Raw genomic sequence first — 17,460 nt, 5'->3', positions numbered from 1 at the left:
ACTCCTTTGAAGTGTCCAGTTTTGCTCTCCCTAATCTATCTCTCATTCTCTTGTGAAATCCACACTAATCAAGCTTTTATCTCACCCATGCCACCAAAACTACTTGTTTCAACATTAAGATCAATAATGACCTCCACAGTGCTAAGTTTCATGGTAAGTTCTCAGTCCCTATTGCACTTCACCCATTAGAAAAATTCGACACAGCTGATCCCTCCCCTCTCTGACCTGGTTTTCTTCTACCTCATTGGCTACTCCTTCTGCCCCTTTTGTTGGTTCCTCCTCACCTTAACACTTGAAACATTGCATGCTCCAGAAATCAGTCCATGCACCTCCTATCTGTCTTCACTCTTTCTTGGTCTCATGACTTTGACCACCATCTATATGTTCACTACTCCCGAATTCATATCTCCAGCCTAAGACTCTTGCTTGAACTTCGGACTCATATATCCTATTGCCTACTCAATATCTCCATTTGGATATCTACTAGACATCTCAAATTTAACATGTTCAAAATAGAACAACTGATGTGCCCGGCAAATATGCTTCTCCTAATCTTCCCTAAATCAGCAAATGGCAACTTCATCCTTCCAATTGCTCAGGCCAATCCAATGGAGTTCTCCTTAACACCTTTCTTTTTCTTATATCCCACATTCAATTTATCAGCAATTCTGTTGTTCTGTTGTAAAGTATATCCAGAATCTGACCATTTCTCACCACTTCCAACCACCAAACTGGTCCCAGCCACTATTCTCACTTGCCTGGATTATTACAGTGTCCTACTGGTCTCCTTGCTCCCACTTTTGCCACCCTGTCTCGGTCAGTTCTCAACACTGCAGGCAGAGTGGTCCTATAAAAACCTAAGTCAGATCATGTCACTTTTCTGCTCAAAACCTTAAACATCTGCCCTTCTCACTAGAGTAAAAGCTCAAGTCCTTAAAGCCGATCAGGCCCTCCATGGTCTGGCCCCCACACTCATCCTCCATTACCTCTGGGACATCAGCTCCTACTACTCTTTTCCAACTCTCGCTCTGCTCCATATACAGTGACTATTCCTTCAGTATGCAAGGCCCACTGTAGCTTTTCCTTAGAATGTTCTTTCTCTGATGAGCACTTGGCTCATTCCCTTACTTTCTTTAGTCTTTTATGCAAACATCATCTTCTCAGTGAGATCTTCCTCAGCCAACCTAACTAAAATTGCAACCTCCTCCACTCAGCATTTCCTTATTCCCTCTGTATATTTGATTTATCTTATCTCTCTCATTAGAATGAAAGCTCCTTGAAGAGTTTTGCCTGATTTGCTCACTAATGTTCCCCAGGGCCTAGAGTACCACCTAGCATATAGCAGGTGCCTAAGAAATAATTACTGATGGAGTGGATCAATTTGTACTGGCCACACGTGCTCCTTGGTGCTCAGTAGATCCTTTCAATAAAGCTTTAATCGGGAAATATGTGAACAGTTCTTTTCTCATTATTGTTATGAAGCATGGTTCCAACTGGACTTTGTTCACATGATTTAATTCTGTATTAATAACATCACAATCTAGTGTGATGGAAAAAAAGATTGGAAATGGTTATAAAAATGTATTTAAAAACTTGACAATATGATTGACAATATGATATAATATAGAAAGTTGGACTCAGAGCATTCTGGGAATTAAACCTACTAGCAGTATTTAGGCAGAGGTGACTGCCTCTGCTTGCTCCTAGACAAAGTGCTTTTGCCTCTCAAGAATGCTATAACAGGCATAGGTGACAGATTAAAAATACTGTGGCTAAAACAGATTTAAGTGCTTGTATGTTTTTATAAAAAGATGGAATTCTTTCACATTTAAAAAAACAAAAATGTTTAAGTAATATATATAATAATAATTAATAATAACATAATAATCTCAGAGCATCAAGTCAAATTTGTGACCCAAGTTCTAATCTACATAATTTGGACTCTGGCTATTTGCAGACAGGGAGGGCAGGGATCAAGTATGAAGACTGTAAGTCAATGAAAATAAATATGTTAATAATATCTAATATTTTTGAGAGCTTCCTATATGACACTTAATACATATTATATCTCAGTTAATCATCACAAAAACTCTATGAGGCTGCCATTTTACAGATGAGGAGACTGAGACAGAGAGATGAGGTAACTTACCAAAAGTCACTTTTTTTTTTACCCTTTTAAAACATTTTTTAAATTTTTTAATTGACATGTAATAATTGTACATATTTATGGGGTACAGAATAATATTTTGATACACGTATACACTGTGTGATGATCAAATCAGGCCAGCATATTCATTGCCACAAACGTATTTCTTTGTTATGAGAACATCTGAACTCCCTTCTTCTAGACATTTGAAAATATACAATAAATTATTGTTAATTACAGACTGCTAACACTACAGAATATTAGAATTTATTCTTCCTATCTAACTGTAATTCTGTATCCATCAACCAACCTCTCCCTATCCCCTATCCCTTCTCCTGCCTGCCATTCCTAGCCTCTAATAACCTCAATTCTACTCTCTACTCTATGAACTCTTTTTTAAGCTCCCAAATGTGAGAACATTCAGTGTTTATCTTTCTGTGCCTGACTTACTTCATTTAACATAATATCTTCCATGCTTATCCATGTTGTCATGAATATCATGATTTTCATTCTTTTTTATGGCTAAGTGGCATTCCATTGTGTATATACACCACATTTTCTTTATTCATCTGCTGATGGACACAGATGATTCCATATCTTGGCTATTGTAAGCAATGCTGCAACACATGGTGCAGGTATCTCTTTAGTATACTGATTTCCTTTCCTTTGGATAAATACCTAGGAGTGGGATTGCTGTATCTTAAGGTAGTTCTATTTTTAGTTTTTTGAAGAACTGCCATACTTCCAGTTTATTACCAAAATGTTGTTTTCCATAATGGGTGTACAGTGTCAGCGAGTGGTAGGAACGAGATTGGAACCTTACAGTCTGATTCCAGAGACCGTACTCTTAACTACTATGCCATCCTCTCCCATTTTAGTAGTGCTAACACCCATGACAGCATTTGGGGCTCATTACCTCCAACAATATTAAATGAAGCTCAGGAAGTTGCAGAACCCTTTAAAACTGGAGATTCTAAGAAAAACAGTCAACAGTTAAAACTATAGAAAAACAATAAAAACCATTAATTTTCTAAGAAAAGTGACTTCATTTTATCTATAGTATTGGACTGACCAAAGTATTAACCACTGTCTTCTCCTGCTCTCTTGAACTATAATATCCAAATATTAATTACAAGTAAAATTTGGAAAACTCTTGGAGTACATAAAAAGACAACAAAAGATAACTCTGTATAAGAAAACTAGCTGTCACGACTTCCAGCAAAAGTGGTAAAGTAAGAGTAAAATAATACAAAAAAGTTCTCATATAAATATGTAGATATATTGGATAAAATATGACAAAAATATTTGTAATGCATACAGAAATCTTGAGGGCTGGGGGAGGGTAGAATCCTAAGAACCAGAACAAATATGGATTTAAAAAAGTGGCAAGGGGAGAAAATAGTTAATGGACACCAAGAATGAGTATGTTTTGTAATGACAAATATGCCAACTATCCTGATTTGATCATCACATATTGCACACAAATACTGATAGTCAACTCTGTACCCCACAAATATGTGGACACCAAGAATGAGTATGTTTTGTAATGACAAATATGCCAACTATCCTGATTTGATCATCACATATTGCACACAAATACTGATAGTCAACTCTGTACCCCACAAATATGTGGACACCAAGAATGAGTATGTTTTGTAATGACAAATATGCCAACTATCCTGATTTGATCATCACATATTGCACACAAATACTGATAGTCAACTCTGTACCCCACAAATATGTATAATCAATTGTGTTTCAATAAAAATAAATAAATAAATAAATAAAAGAGTGGCAAGTGCTGACTACTTAGGGGAGGAGTTAAGAGCCATCCAGGGAGAACAGGCCAAAGATATTCCTAAAGAAAGTACCACAGTGAATTGAAGAATTGGGAAGGGGTAATATTCTAAGGGGCAATAGCTGAGAATTTTCCAGAATTGAGTAAAGATATAAATCTATAGATTCAGAAAATACAATTGAGTCTAAAACAGGATAAATAAAAAAAATTCCACATCTAGACACATCAAGAGAAATTATAGAATGAGTATACACACATGTGCACAATCTTAAATAGAAAGCAAAAAGAAAATACCAATTCCCCATAAAGGACTATCAGCAGATTTCTCAAGAGCAACGAGAGGTCAGATTGCAACGAAATAATATCTTCAAATTGTTGCAGTAAAAGAAATGTCAAGTTAGAATCCTACATAGAACTAATCTATCACTCAAGAGTTCAGTTGAAATAAAGACAAGACTGAGAGTTTACATTAAAGACCTGAAGTTAATGAAATACTAAATTATGTACTGGACAAAGACGGCAACTGAACTAGAATGAAGGAGAGGGATCACAGAAACAAAGGTATCTATATTATTTTCCATTCCTTTTCATACTTTTGAAATATTTCATAATTAAACATGTAAAAGATTTAGAAAAATAGCCAATAACAGGTTTAAAAAAAAAGTAACAAAATTATTTATACTAAAATAAGCTCACTCTTTTGGTAAAGATAAAAAAATTGGTAACAGCTAGTATTGGCAAAGGTGAGAAGAACCACTCTCAAATAGCACTGGTGAATAATTAGTACACCCTTTCTGGAGAACAATTTGGCAACACATACAAAAATCTTAACATTCTGCACATACTTTTAATAAGCAATTCTACTTCTAGAAACATATCCTAAGGAAATTATTGGAAATACATGTAAATATATATTGCAAGATTTTTATTACCAAAATGTTGCTTTAAAAAGAACAAAAAGTTATTTACTGGTTAATAAATTGTAGTACATCCATATGACGGACAACTATATTTCCACAAAAAATAAAATAAAGTTGTAAAAAATAATATAAAATAGAGGAACATTTAATAACAAGGAAAAATGTCCACATTTTAATAATTTACTTATTTTACTTGTTTTTACAGCAATCAGATTTCAAAAAAGAGACTACAATTCCAGTTTGTTTAAAAAAATTCTCTATACAAAAAAGACTCAAAATCTATACACACCAAAATATTAGAATTACCTAGGTGGTAAGATTATCATAATTATTTTCTTTTGATTAATCAGTATTTTCTAAACTTCCTAAAACAAGCATAATTATTTCATAATAAATACTATTTTTAAAACTTCTTTTAATTTCTATTTTAATACACTTTCCTTTTGAGACCCTAAAGGAAAAAATTTTGTTTTATGTCTTATAATAAAAATAGTTGTTTTAAATCTCAATTCCTCTAAAATGCAGGTTGTCCAAATCTAATAGTAGGAGAGGAGGCTAGTTTGCTTAGCATTTTTTGTTAGTAATCAACTCAAGAGGCTAACAGTATCATTTTTTTAAATATCAAGAATGAGCTCATTCAAAAAGTTACACAGGTCAGGTCTCTGTAGGAAGATGAAAAATATTTTATGACCGGCAAAAGGGATATTCACACAATATATATTCTGTTATTGTTTACCAGTTGCTAAATCTCTTCAATTCTTGTGCACAGACATCACCCTCATCTAAACTATAATAATCTTACACTGGCAAAAGAAACATTTGGTTTTTTTAGTATTTGAAAATTTTCTGACAACTACTGGAGAGATGTCTCTGCTTATATCTGACCCTATTTGGCACTTGCTGGAGGCCTGTGTTTTGGTACATTTAATAAAGAACTGAAGATCAGTTTGCTTATTGTTCACTTCCTAGATATGTTACTTGTTGTTTCTGATTAATATTTCAGGTCTGAAGATGCCTCTAAATTGCTGCCCTTCCTCTTGATATATTTAATCCTTCCACTATAATTAAGATGACACTATTATAACCATGTGAAGTAAAAGTCTGTAACTAGCTGGAAGCCTTGGCTCTCTATGTCACTTTAAATTGGTACACTACCTATGCTAGTTTCCTCATTTACTTTGACATGTGCTCAAGATAAATTTATCTAAGACATTTTGCTTTAATACACCTAAGCAGCCATCTTTCACCTTTAATACCCTTCCAGCTGGTCTTTCTTCCTCCATACTTTTGCTCCTTTTGAAGAACTCCTACATGATTTTTTTAAACTGCAAATCTAATTTTATAATTTCTCTTGCTTAAACTCCCTGCTTTTAAGATAAAATTCAAAATCCTTAACGTAGATTAAAAGGCACTGCACAATAAGAATCTCTCTATCTCTCCAGCCACATTGACATTTCAAGTCAAACTCCCGTATCTTCCTATTTCAGGGTCTTTGCACATGTCTCTTCAGTGTCTTTCAGGGTCTTTGCACGTCTTTGTTCTCTCTGAATTCTTCTGTCTTTTAAAAGCTCAGTTAATGCTTATTCATCTTTAAGATCCAAGCTCAAATGTCACTTCCTCAGGGAAGCTTGTCCCGGCAATCCTCATTAGATTAGTTTCCTCTGATTTACGCTTTTACAATAGCTTCCAATTCTTCTATTTTTATTGCTTAATTTATAATTATACACTTGCATAAATTACATATTAATGGCTAGTTTCTGCCAGCAAACTGGGAATCCATGAAGGCAGGGTCTATATTTTGCTTATCATTGTAACATCAGTCCTTAATTAGCACAATTCTTGATGCAATGTGCACTCAAGGGGATATGATCAATTTAACTGATAGGTTAGATGAATGTCTCTTGACATGCTTTTTTCTTTAATTCCTGAGAAGTGAAGGAAGTAATATCTTGGAAATTAATAATAAATCAAACTTTAAAACACTGAAGAAATATGAGAACAAATTCACCTTCTTGAGAGGCAAAGGTCTATGAAAAATTAGTTGGCTAAAATCTTGGCTCTTATTTGCTGTGCAAGTCCCTCAACATCTTTAAACCTAAATTTAATTTTACAAATCTTATTTGTAAAACAGAATAATATTTGTTTTTCCTACCTCATATAATTATTGTGAGGATCAAAGAAGGCATGAGAAAGAATGATAAACTGTAAAACACAAACAAATGTTATCTAGTATATTTATTACTGAGTAAATGAAGCACGAGAGAGGTGCATACATAGGGAAAACTGATAAATTTAAGCATTATAGCTTTTGTCATTAAATGAATGTCAATATAGACAAGATAGAAAGTCCAGAATTAAAATGTTTAGAGGTAAACCTAAATCAAGTAACATCTGAGTTTCCTGAGGTTTGCTCCTATGTAACATTTTTGTTTTAGGGAAGAAAGAATGAAAGACAATTTTCTTCTTTTCTTTTTTTGATAAACACTTTCCTAAAATTAGAGAAATATACTGCAAAACCAAATAAGTCCTATTGGGCTAAAGTTCTGAATAATGATAATAATAATGAGTGATAACAGCTAACATTTATTGAGTTATATATGGTGAATTGTTCTAAGTGCTTTGCACACCCACACACGCGTGTGTGTGTATAGTTATTTAATTCTAACAATTTTATCAGTTAGGTACTATCAATATCATCCTCATTTTGCAGATAGGGAAACAAGGCACGAAAAAGTTAGACCAACTTGCCCAACATTACAAACCAAGTTAAATGGCAGGCAGGCATTTAAACTCAGGCAGTCTGGCTCCAGAGTCCACACTAGTTGCTTTTCAATTCACTACTTTAAGCTTTGCTTCCACTCAAGATTTTACTTCTCCTCTTCTCCACAAAACACTACTAAGTTAAATATTCATCTACTGAGTACAAAAGAAAACAATTTCCAAAACTGAGGGGTGGAAATGAAGCAAATGAAGGCTTTATGATTTTAATATCACAGACTAAGATCAATTATACCCTTTTCCTTTTAGAATCTAACAATAAATTCTGATTTTAGAAGATATAGTTTAGGACCGGCCCATGGCTCACTTGGGAGAGTGTGGTGCTAATAACATCAAGGCCACAGGTTCAGATCCCTATACAGGGATGGCCAGTTAGCTCACTTGGGAGAGCGTGGTGCTGACAACACCAAGTCAAGGGTTAAGATCCCCTTACCGGTCATCTTTAAAAGAAAAAAAGAAAACATAGTTAAAATAAAAATAGTTTGCTTGTATACACTGACCAGGATATGATCTACTCGGTCTCTTTTCTTTCTTCCAAACTTCATCATTTTCTGCCAATCTGTTTTGTGGTTTGGCTCCTTTTTAAGACTGAACAACTTGAGTACTTCAATCGCTATGAAGTTCTGTGGAAATAAGAGGAATGAATGAAACACAAACAACAATGTTCCTGCGACGTTCCTGACACTTATGTATTGACAATGAGTAAACAGATTTAAGCTAAGAATACAGTATTTATAATAAAAGATCATACAAATTTCTTCCATTTACAATTACTCTTAGCAATTTAAAAGGAAAAGCATTCCACATGCTCAGACTTTATTCATTTATAAGAATTTTTGTTTTTATACAACATAGACAAGTGAAATCCATTGATGAATCTGCAAAGAAAAATCACTTTAGAGTTCCCTTTACCCAAGAACCACCATTAGCTAACTTCAAGCTAGCAAAACTACTAAAGAAAGCATAAAGTAAATCTCTGAACTTGAAAAATCTCAAAGAAATTTTGTGAGCAATGCCATGTGAGAAAAGTATAGGGCTTTGTCTGGGATAGTTTATTTCGAAGCACCAAGATTCAAATATGTTAAATCAAAAAGAAATATCAACACTTCAGAATGAGAAACATAAAAATTTTACTGTTAATAATATTTGAACTATCACCCTTAAAAAACTTTACAAAATGTTATTTCAATCAAAATTAGTGGGCAACATGTATTGTATGTTATATTGATGCATGCAGTTTGGTGATTGTTGGTATATATATTATATTTCAACTTATTTGTTCTTTGTTATTAATAAGATAATTTGTTTTATTACTTTTTATGGTTTTGTTAAAAAATAATGTCATTAATGGGGGAAAAAACACATTTATGAATCAGAATCATCTTAGAAGATTCTCACACTACCAACGTGTCCCCCAACTCCACCACACCATCTACACATAGACACGCGTACACACATTCAAAGATGTATCAACAGTGGAAGGGTGCAAGGAATGGGCTGCACAAGCGTGTTTTGAAAAAGCTACTTGCTTTCATCTAAGCCAGGGTGTGCCAAACTTTTACTGTAGAGGGTTAGATTATAAATATGTTGGGCTTTGTGGGCCATATGGTCTTTGTCACAGCTATTCAACCCCACTGTTACAGCCGGAAAGCAGCCATAGATAATATGTAAACAAAGGGGTATGGCTGTGGTGCAATAAAACTTTATCTGTAAAAACAGATGATGGGATGGATTTGGCCTGTGGTAACTTCTGAGGTAAGCATACTTTACATTTCATAAATGTCTGCTGGCTGTCTGTCAGCATAAAGTATTTTAAAGGGGTTTCTATGATCAAATAAGTTTGAGAAACACAACTCTAAAGCCTTGCCACTTAGAGTGGTCCTGGAACCAGCAGCATCAGCATACTTGGGAGCTTGTTAGAAATGCAGAATTTCAGGTCCTACCCCAGATCTTCTGAATAAGAACCTCCACTTTAACAAGATCCCAGGTGATTCATATGCATATTAAAGTTTGAGAGCACTGCTCTGGAAATACCACTCTTGCTGAATTAAGGAAACGTGAACAGGCAGAGCAGATTGCCACCAATGTGAATTTAAAGTTCAGTCTTTGTAGCTTCTGTGCACTTAATCTTTTCAAACGTTTCTTAGATAACATAATAAATATTTTTACATATCATGTTACTATCCTACATATTTCACAACCATATTACCAATTGAAACCTCCAAAACCAAAAATGGACAGGTAACACCCATGTGTCCAAGGCCAGCATGTTGAAGACATACACAACATGTTTTCACGTATACTTCTAGAACATTATACCTGTCTCTAAATTCCAAAAAACTCACCTAAAACTCCCATGAGCTGCAATAATTTATCTCTCTGGGTATTCCCTAATTTTTTCTTAAATACTATAAATTGTGCATATATAGGAAATGACTGTTAAATGTCACATATTTTTTTTTTGCACAAACTTGAGAATTCAGGGTTCCCTTTCACCCCCATTCCGCCATTGCTCATGGATTCAATGAATCAATAAATATTTATTGAATATTCACTATGGAGAGGCCATGAGACCTAAAGGTGAATAATACAGAAGTGTATCTGTTTTTATGACATTTATAGGTCTGCTAAGTGAACAGCAAGTCAAAAGTCAAAAATAAAGATACTTTATAGTTTGCAGTTTACCTTGATTTCATCAAGGTTATCTGGATTTTTCACTCGCCGAAAATAACTAGAGTTGATTCTACATGGCTTCATCCAGACAGGTTGATTAAAGTTGGGATCCTCAGCAAATATTTCCTCAAAAATCTCTTTTGTTAAATCAAAAACCGCCTTGATAGAGAAAAATAAAACAAAATGGCTAAGAATCCAAATTCCAGACAACAGGAGACGAGTTTAAAAATTAAAATTATCCTTCCATGTTACCTACCTGTTTGTAGACCCTTTTACTAGTGCTCTCTATATCTAGACCCCTACTGGCACAGCCAAGCAGTTTTGTAGGAATACTGATGCTATGAAGATCACGGCCTAATTCTTTCCATTTCCAAAGTTCTTCTGCTGCATTATGTACAAGAATTTCTACTTCCTCTGCAGTATGTGGGACTGCCAATAATGTTTCACATGACTTTTGGGGTGTTCTTTTAGATTCTGCCATTAGAGGTACAACTGTTTCTTCTGCCTTATTTTTTTGGATCTTGTGAGAAGAGCTCAAACCAAAGTCTTCATCAAACCAGTCTTGATCATTTAATGTGCTCAGGAATTCCCGGCTGATCTCAAGTTCAGCAAGCCTCTTAGCAAGCTCTTCTTGCCCACTGGCACCAAACACTGGGCTCTCCTATAGAAATGCAAGCATTCAAATAGAGCATGACTTAGTGACCTTGGATCACTTAAGTTTTTTTTTAAAGACAAAGTAAATGTATTATTTATGTGTTTAATAATTCTCTATAAATAAGCAAAATAAAAACAATATGGTAGCTATTAACGAACAATTTAAGAAAAAATGATCCTGTTCCCACAATTCTGCTTATATAAGCCTTACAACTGAATTTTTATAAAATATTTATTAATTAACATTTTTCTGCTTTTTTATATCATCATTATACTGTTTCTGCAGGATTGTGTTTCTGGGATAAGGAAATAGGATATGAAATTTTTTACCTTTGGTGATTATCTGGCTCAAGTTACTCAAAATCATTACTTTTGCTCAATTGTTCATGGGCGACCTAAACAAGTTGATGGTCTGAGTATATGTCATAGTAGATATATTTCAATTTTACCAGACTCAACATCACAACTAATAATCTCTACAAAGCAACCATGACTAAACAGATATGTGAACAAATAATTTCAAAGGCAAAAAAGAACTTGATTTGAGAATCACTGGAAAGATCCATGGAATAAACTGTTCAGTGAATCTGGAAGGGTATCTAATCTGTAGACAGTATACAGGGGTTACAAACCCAGCAGTTTAAATGGATGTTTCAGTTCCCATAAACCTGCCAGTGTTTGTGACAACCCTATAGTGACTACTCATGACATAACAGAGGACAATTACACTTCAGACAGAAAAATAAGTACAAGGCCATTAAAAACTAGTATAGTGATCTTTAATAAACAACATGTTGGGGGAAAAACCAATCAGAAGCCACAGAATTAAAATGCACTACACAGGCAAGGTAAAGTGACACTTTTTCTAGAGGAAATACTTACAGGTCTGGGACACATATCTGGAGAGGAAATCTCTTCTTTTTCATCTTCTAATTCAGATCTTAAGAAGCAACTTGGAACACTTGGTGATTGTTCCTCAAAATTTTTAGATAGGTCTTGGGGTGATACTTCCTTTTGGTTGTCATCAAGAAGCTCCTGATTGCTAAGCTGGATTTTTTCACTCTTAGCTTTTTTGATTTGTTGCAGTTGATTGACTGTGTCCTTCACAAAGACTTTTAGTAAACTGTCTGTCAATAAGCTGACTGTTTCCAGTTGTTGCTTTGGCTTTTTCTCATTTAGTGAAGACTTCAGCTGGGCTTCCAGTTGGTTTTTCTCTCTTGTTAAAAGATCCAGAAGTGGAGTAGAAAGCTTTTCTGAAACTTCAGAATATAGGTTCTGTTCCTTTTCTGTAATTTGCTGTTGCTTCTTCAATTCTTCAGAAAAGGTATTATCTAAAGTATCATCTTCTTGACTGATGGAAATCTTACCTGTGGCACCAGAAACAAGGTCTTTACTTTCCTTTGAAGAAATCAGTGAATCCACTGAAGACTGCTGGTGAACATGGGCTTCAACTACCCCAGACAAGTCCTGTATATTGTCTGTTTCTATTTTAAGGCTTCTATCTCTATCAACTGAGGCTTCTATATCATGCATACTAGGTAGAGATTTCTCACAAAAATATTCAATTGTATTTTCTTCTCTGTTTTTTGGACTCTCTGTATCTTTTTGCTCTTGATTACAGTATTGATCTTTTTCATCTAAATAAGAATCTTCATCTTCATTTATGTCTACATAGTCATCAAAGTGTTCTGGAATGTGAGATATTTTTTGAGGGGGAGCAAAAATACCATGCTTCTCTTTGCATACAAAATATACAATGCCATCATATGTTCCATTATTATTTCCTTCAGGTTTATCCAACTCTACTCCAGCCCAAAATCCTTTAGCAAAGCTAGTCTCACCTTTGAATCGAAGAGTTCCTGGCTGAACATTGCCAATCAACACCCTATCACCGATGTGAAAATCAAGTAACTCATCTGCAACAGAAATGGAAGCCAAGGAAGGGGATTCAGTAACTCGCTGTTCATGCTCCACATCACTGCGCTCCTTACTTTTCATAAGCTCAGTAGGGGACTTGAGTTCTAACAGCCTTTCAGAGTGGACATTGCTACGAATGGAAAAGCTTTTCTCACTTAGGCACTCGCTGATTTCATCATCACTACCAAAGCTAGTGGCTCTACTTGGAGAGCTCCTCTTTGGCTGTGACTTATTTCTGCAAGATTGAGAGTCTTTCCTGAGTAAAAGCAAAGATGACACTTCCAAGTCATCTCTGTACAATTCAGCTGAAATTTCTTTCTTGAAAGAAGACACTTCAAAATCTTCAGAGTATGCTATCTCTTTAGGAGCAAAAGGAGATTCTGACAAAGACAAGTCCCTTTCCTTTTTGTTCTTTTGTTCATAAATGTCTTTTGTTGACTGGATGTTTGCACTATGATCCATATCTTGATCTGATTGTCTCTCTTTCAACATTTCCTCTTTTTTATGAAGATTTTCTATGGCTAATCTACCTAAGTCTTTTTGAACACTTACAGAATCGAAAGGAAGATCTTTCTTTGGAAGAATTTCAGATGAATCTCCCTGTTCTAAGTCTAGTTTCAGTAAGACATCAGATTTCCCAGATTGTTTAGAACAGACATCTTCAATTTCACTCTCCTCCAATTTTGCATATTCTATTTCTTGTATTTCTGATTTTTGACTAGATTCAACCTTGGCATCTGAAACATCAAGAATTCTATTAGGGGTATTTAATTCTTCGAGAAGAGGTAATGAAGGTACACTTTCTAGAGAATCTCCAGACTCTTCCCTTGTTTTCCTTGATGATTTGAGAATTGGAGATGGGGTCTGAAAATGTTCTTCTGCTCGACTGTCCAATTCAATCATTCTCTTTGCATATGCAGATAAAGAACTTTCTGATACTGATCTCTCAGAACCTGACAATGAAGCATCTTAAAGAAAAAAAAAATCATCACATCAAAATTATTTAATCACAAAAGCCAAATATTAGTGAAGAAAAACTCTGGTCAATAAATATGACCTGTTTTGGTTACCACATAGGTAAGTTTATCTTTTAAGAGAATATACCAACAATAAATAGAACATAAGACTCCTGAAAATTTTTAAGTTTGTAATAATTTAAGTATTGTCTTAACTCATAAATTGAAGAAAAATGGATCTAAGCTTATGCAACCATTGCTTTGCATGATCATTCCCAAATCTTACAAAAACAAGAATTGCATATTGGACACTACATTCTTCAAACAGGAAACTAATGATGAAGGGACAAATATACTTCTATACATACTTCTAAAAGGATGAGTTTTCCTGGGGACTTCAACCTAGCTTTTGAATGGGAAAAAAAAAAAAAGAAAAAAAGAAAAAAATAGGTCAACTAATTCTGCAAATATAGCACTTTAAGAGCTAAATTTGCAAAATAAAAAGAAAGTAAGTATGTAACGAGCTAACAAACCAAATCTCTATTTTGTCATTGATGCGAGGCAGGCTTTTTAGTACCCTCAGTTTTATTTCCTCACTGAATTACATTTTATTTTGAATAATTCTTATCTTTCTTTTAATTACACTGAAAAAATGTACATAACCATTTACGCTAAGAAATGTTATAGGCTGAAAATATACAAAATCAGATATGAAATCTGATTACGGGGGAATTTACACATGCTGATGATACATTCAACCATTTAATCTTCATGCCTTAGATTTTATCATAAGTTTGGGACAAAAAGACTGATTCACAAAACTTACGCATAAAAAATAAATCACTTTAAAATATAAAAGTATTTAAAATGTTAATCATCTATCTTAAAAACTCACTTTTTAATGCAAAGCTGGAGAGGTAGAATTTTGTAGGCTTTTGCAGAAATCCTTAGACTATGTAGATATAAATAATTTTTTCTAGTTACATACCAACATGTTCAGCAATGGACTCCAAGGATCCTCTGGAACGTTCTGACTCTGTTAGTGATTTCCAATTCTTTGCCGTTTCAGATCTGAAGTGGAAAAAATTAATGACCAGAAATAAATATATTGCTGATACTATAATGACTGGTAACAAAAAGGAGACATTCTTAGACAGCTACTTTTCTCTTCTGCACAAGTGGTATTTCAACCTTTGCCACTTTCATCAAGCATATTTATGGCTCTAATCACTCTCAGTAGATTATCTTATCTCTTTTAATGAGAAAAACAGAGGCCATCAGGCATGAACTTTCTTACCTTCAACATTTCTACCTATAAATTTATCAATATTCCCAGCCATCCTGTCTACAGAAAGGAAAAGGTGTGTCTCGCACTTGCTCAATGCTAATTGCTCAAACTCTTTCTGCCCCAGATTCCATACATTTCCACAGCCTCACAGATGGTACTCCTTCATTACCCATTCTCTCTCCTACAGTCTTTAGCCTTCCCTCTAGAGACTTTTTTCCCTTAGTTTATAAGTTTCCCTCAAGCCTAAAAAAAAAACCCTTTTTTTCTCCTCAATTGTTTATTCCTCCACCCCATGCTATTTGTCTTCTCTTATTCTTTATAGTTAACAGGAAAGGCTACACCTACTATCTTCGTTTTCTGGACTCCTCTTCATTTGCTAAGCCATCATATTTGGCTCCTATTTCCTACCTCTTTATAATGCCCTAAATGCTGCTATTTTATCATATTTAGTACTTGGCTCCCTTTTATCCTTTCTGAATACATACTTTCTCTGGGCGACGGTGCCATATTTATGGCTTCAACCACTATCTATATACCGATCGTCCCCACATTTCACTGAGATGAACTACAGGCATCTCAAAATTAACATCTGAAAACAAAATCATAATCTGCCCACAAAAAAACAACTGCTTTTCCATTTAGGTTAATGGAATTTTGATCTAATCAACTACCTAAGAGAAAGCGGGGAGTCATCCTAGATTTCCCCTCCTTCCCCATCTAGAACTTTAATTAGTCAAGTCTACTTCTTTTTTTTTTTTTTTTGGTCCTTTTTGAGACCGGCCGCACCGCGCTCAGCCAGTGAGCACTGTGAGCGCACCAGTCATCCCCATATAGGATCCGAACCCGCAGCGGGAGCACTGCTGCACTCCCAGCGCCACACTCTCCCGAGTGCGCCACGGGCTCGGCCCAAGTCTACTTCTTAAATATTCCTAAAGTATATCTTCTATTTTCTATTCTTATTACCACTGCTTATTTGAAGCCTGGCTTAGCCTACTCTTCTTCCTGCTTCTAAGCTTACTTACTCCTTTCTATCTTTTCTCTGTAAAAACAAATCTGACTGTGTCACTCTGGTAGCTTAAGAAAACTGTGATGTCATTTGATAATATATTACGTAGAAATTAAAATAAAATTTACAGTTCATAATGTAATGGGAAAATGTATATGTAACAAAATTACATACAAAATCTAAGCATAAAAAATCTTGGAAGGAAATATATCTAATCATTAGTGCTTGCTATTTTGTAACAGTTGGGTATAATATGATTTAAACTTTCTTCTTTTTACTGCTCCTGTAAATATGGTAATGAATTATAATAACAACAACAGTGAAAGCAGCTAATAAATGATGCTTACTGTGTGCTAGTTGCTGTTCTAAAGTCTTTCAACCCTCATAACAAGTGTGTTAATCAGGTATTATTATTATCCCTGTTTAATAGGGATATAAATCCGTTTCTTAATAGATTTATATCCCTATTAAAAAACTGAAGCCCAGAGAGGTATTAAATAACTTGCCCAAAGTTACACAACTAGCTGGTACTGGAGCCAGGATTCAAACTCAGGTAATGCTAAATTAATTGTAAGAAGCCTATGTTACTTTTGTAACAAACAAAAATCCCAAAATATTTTAAAACCTTCAAAGCCTCCATATCTGCTGAAAGATAAAATACAAACTGTTAAGAATAAATGAGTACAACCACACTAACATAAGATGTTAATAAGAAAAACGGTGTGTGTGGGAACTATCTGTATTTTCTGTTCAACTTCTCTAAAAGTGCTACAAAAATACAGTCTATCACTTAGAAAAAAACCTTTTTATTAATCTAAAAATATAAAAACAAAACAACAAGAATAAGTGAGTATAAGGTTTCCAAAATATGGCTTTTATTTATTTTTCCAGTCTCTTCTACTAACTCCAGCAAATCCTATTACATTCAGCTTCTATGATATACCAATCTCTTTTTTGCTTTTGGTCATTTATGAATGCCCTTTTCTCTGAAATGCCTCTTATTTCTCAGTTGCACTGACCTGCCTAACCCTTACTCGTTCTTCAAAATTTAGTTTAAGTATTATAACCTGACTTTTTAACTCACTATATTATATATTTCAATGTTGCTACTTAATATCTTCTGTATTTGCCTTCTGGCTGCATAATATTCTATTACCTGAATAAAACCATAATTTACTAATCTATTCACCCATTTTTAGACATAAAAATTGCTTCTAGTGTTTTTATAAATATAAAGGATGTTATGATACATTACATATTCATGCAAGTAGAGATTTTTAGTACTCCATATTTTTTCAAGGTAGATTTCCAGAAGCAGGATTAC

General features: G+C 34.4%; 1 protein-coding gene across 1 annotated transcript in view; it reads right to left on the bottom strand.

The window, feature by feature from the left end:
• CEP350 (centrosomal protein 350kDa) overlaps window positions 1-17,460 on the bottom strand; it is a 133,975-nt gene that overhangs the window by 9,613 nt on the left and 106,902 nt on the right. Inside the window, exons 32-36 of the mRNA XM_008572941.1 lie at window positions 14,831-14,913; window positions 11,852-13,854; window positions 10,572-10,976; window positions 10,328-10,474; window positions 8,143-8,265 (exon numbers count right to left, since the gene is read on the bottom strand). Of these exons, the coding sequence (XP_008571163.1) occupies window positions 8,143-8,265; window positions 10,328-10,474; window positions 10,572-10,976; window positions 11,852-13,854; window positions 14,831-14,913 (2,761 nt within the window). The remainder of the gene's footprint in view (window positions 1-8,142; window positions 8,266-10,327; window positions 10,475-10,571; window positions 10,977-11,851; window positions 13,855-14,830; window positions 14,914-17,460) is intronic.

Source organism: Galeopterus variegatus, unplaced genomic scaffold (genome assembly GCF_000696425.1).
Source record: "Galeopterus variegatus unplaced genomic scaffold, G_variegatus-3.0.2 Scaffold850, whole genome shotgun sequence".
Lineage (NCBI taxonomy): Eukaryota > Metazoa > Chordata > Mammalia > Dermoptera > Cynocephalidae > Galeopterus > Galeopterus variegatus.
Note: the sequence above shows the minus strand (reverse complement) of the source record. Positions and strands in the feature narration are given on the sequence as shown.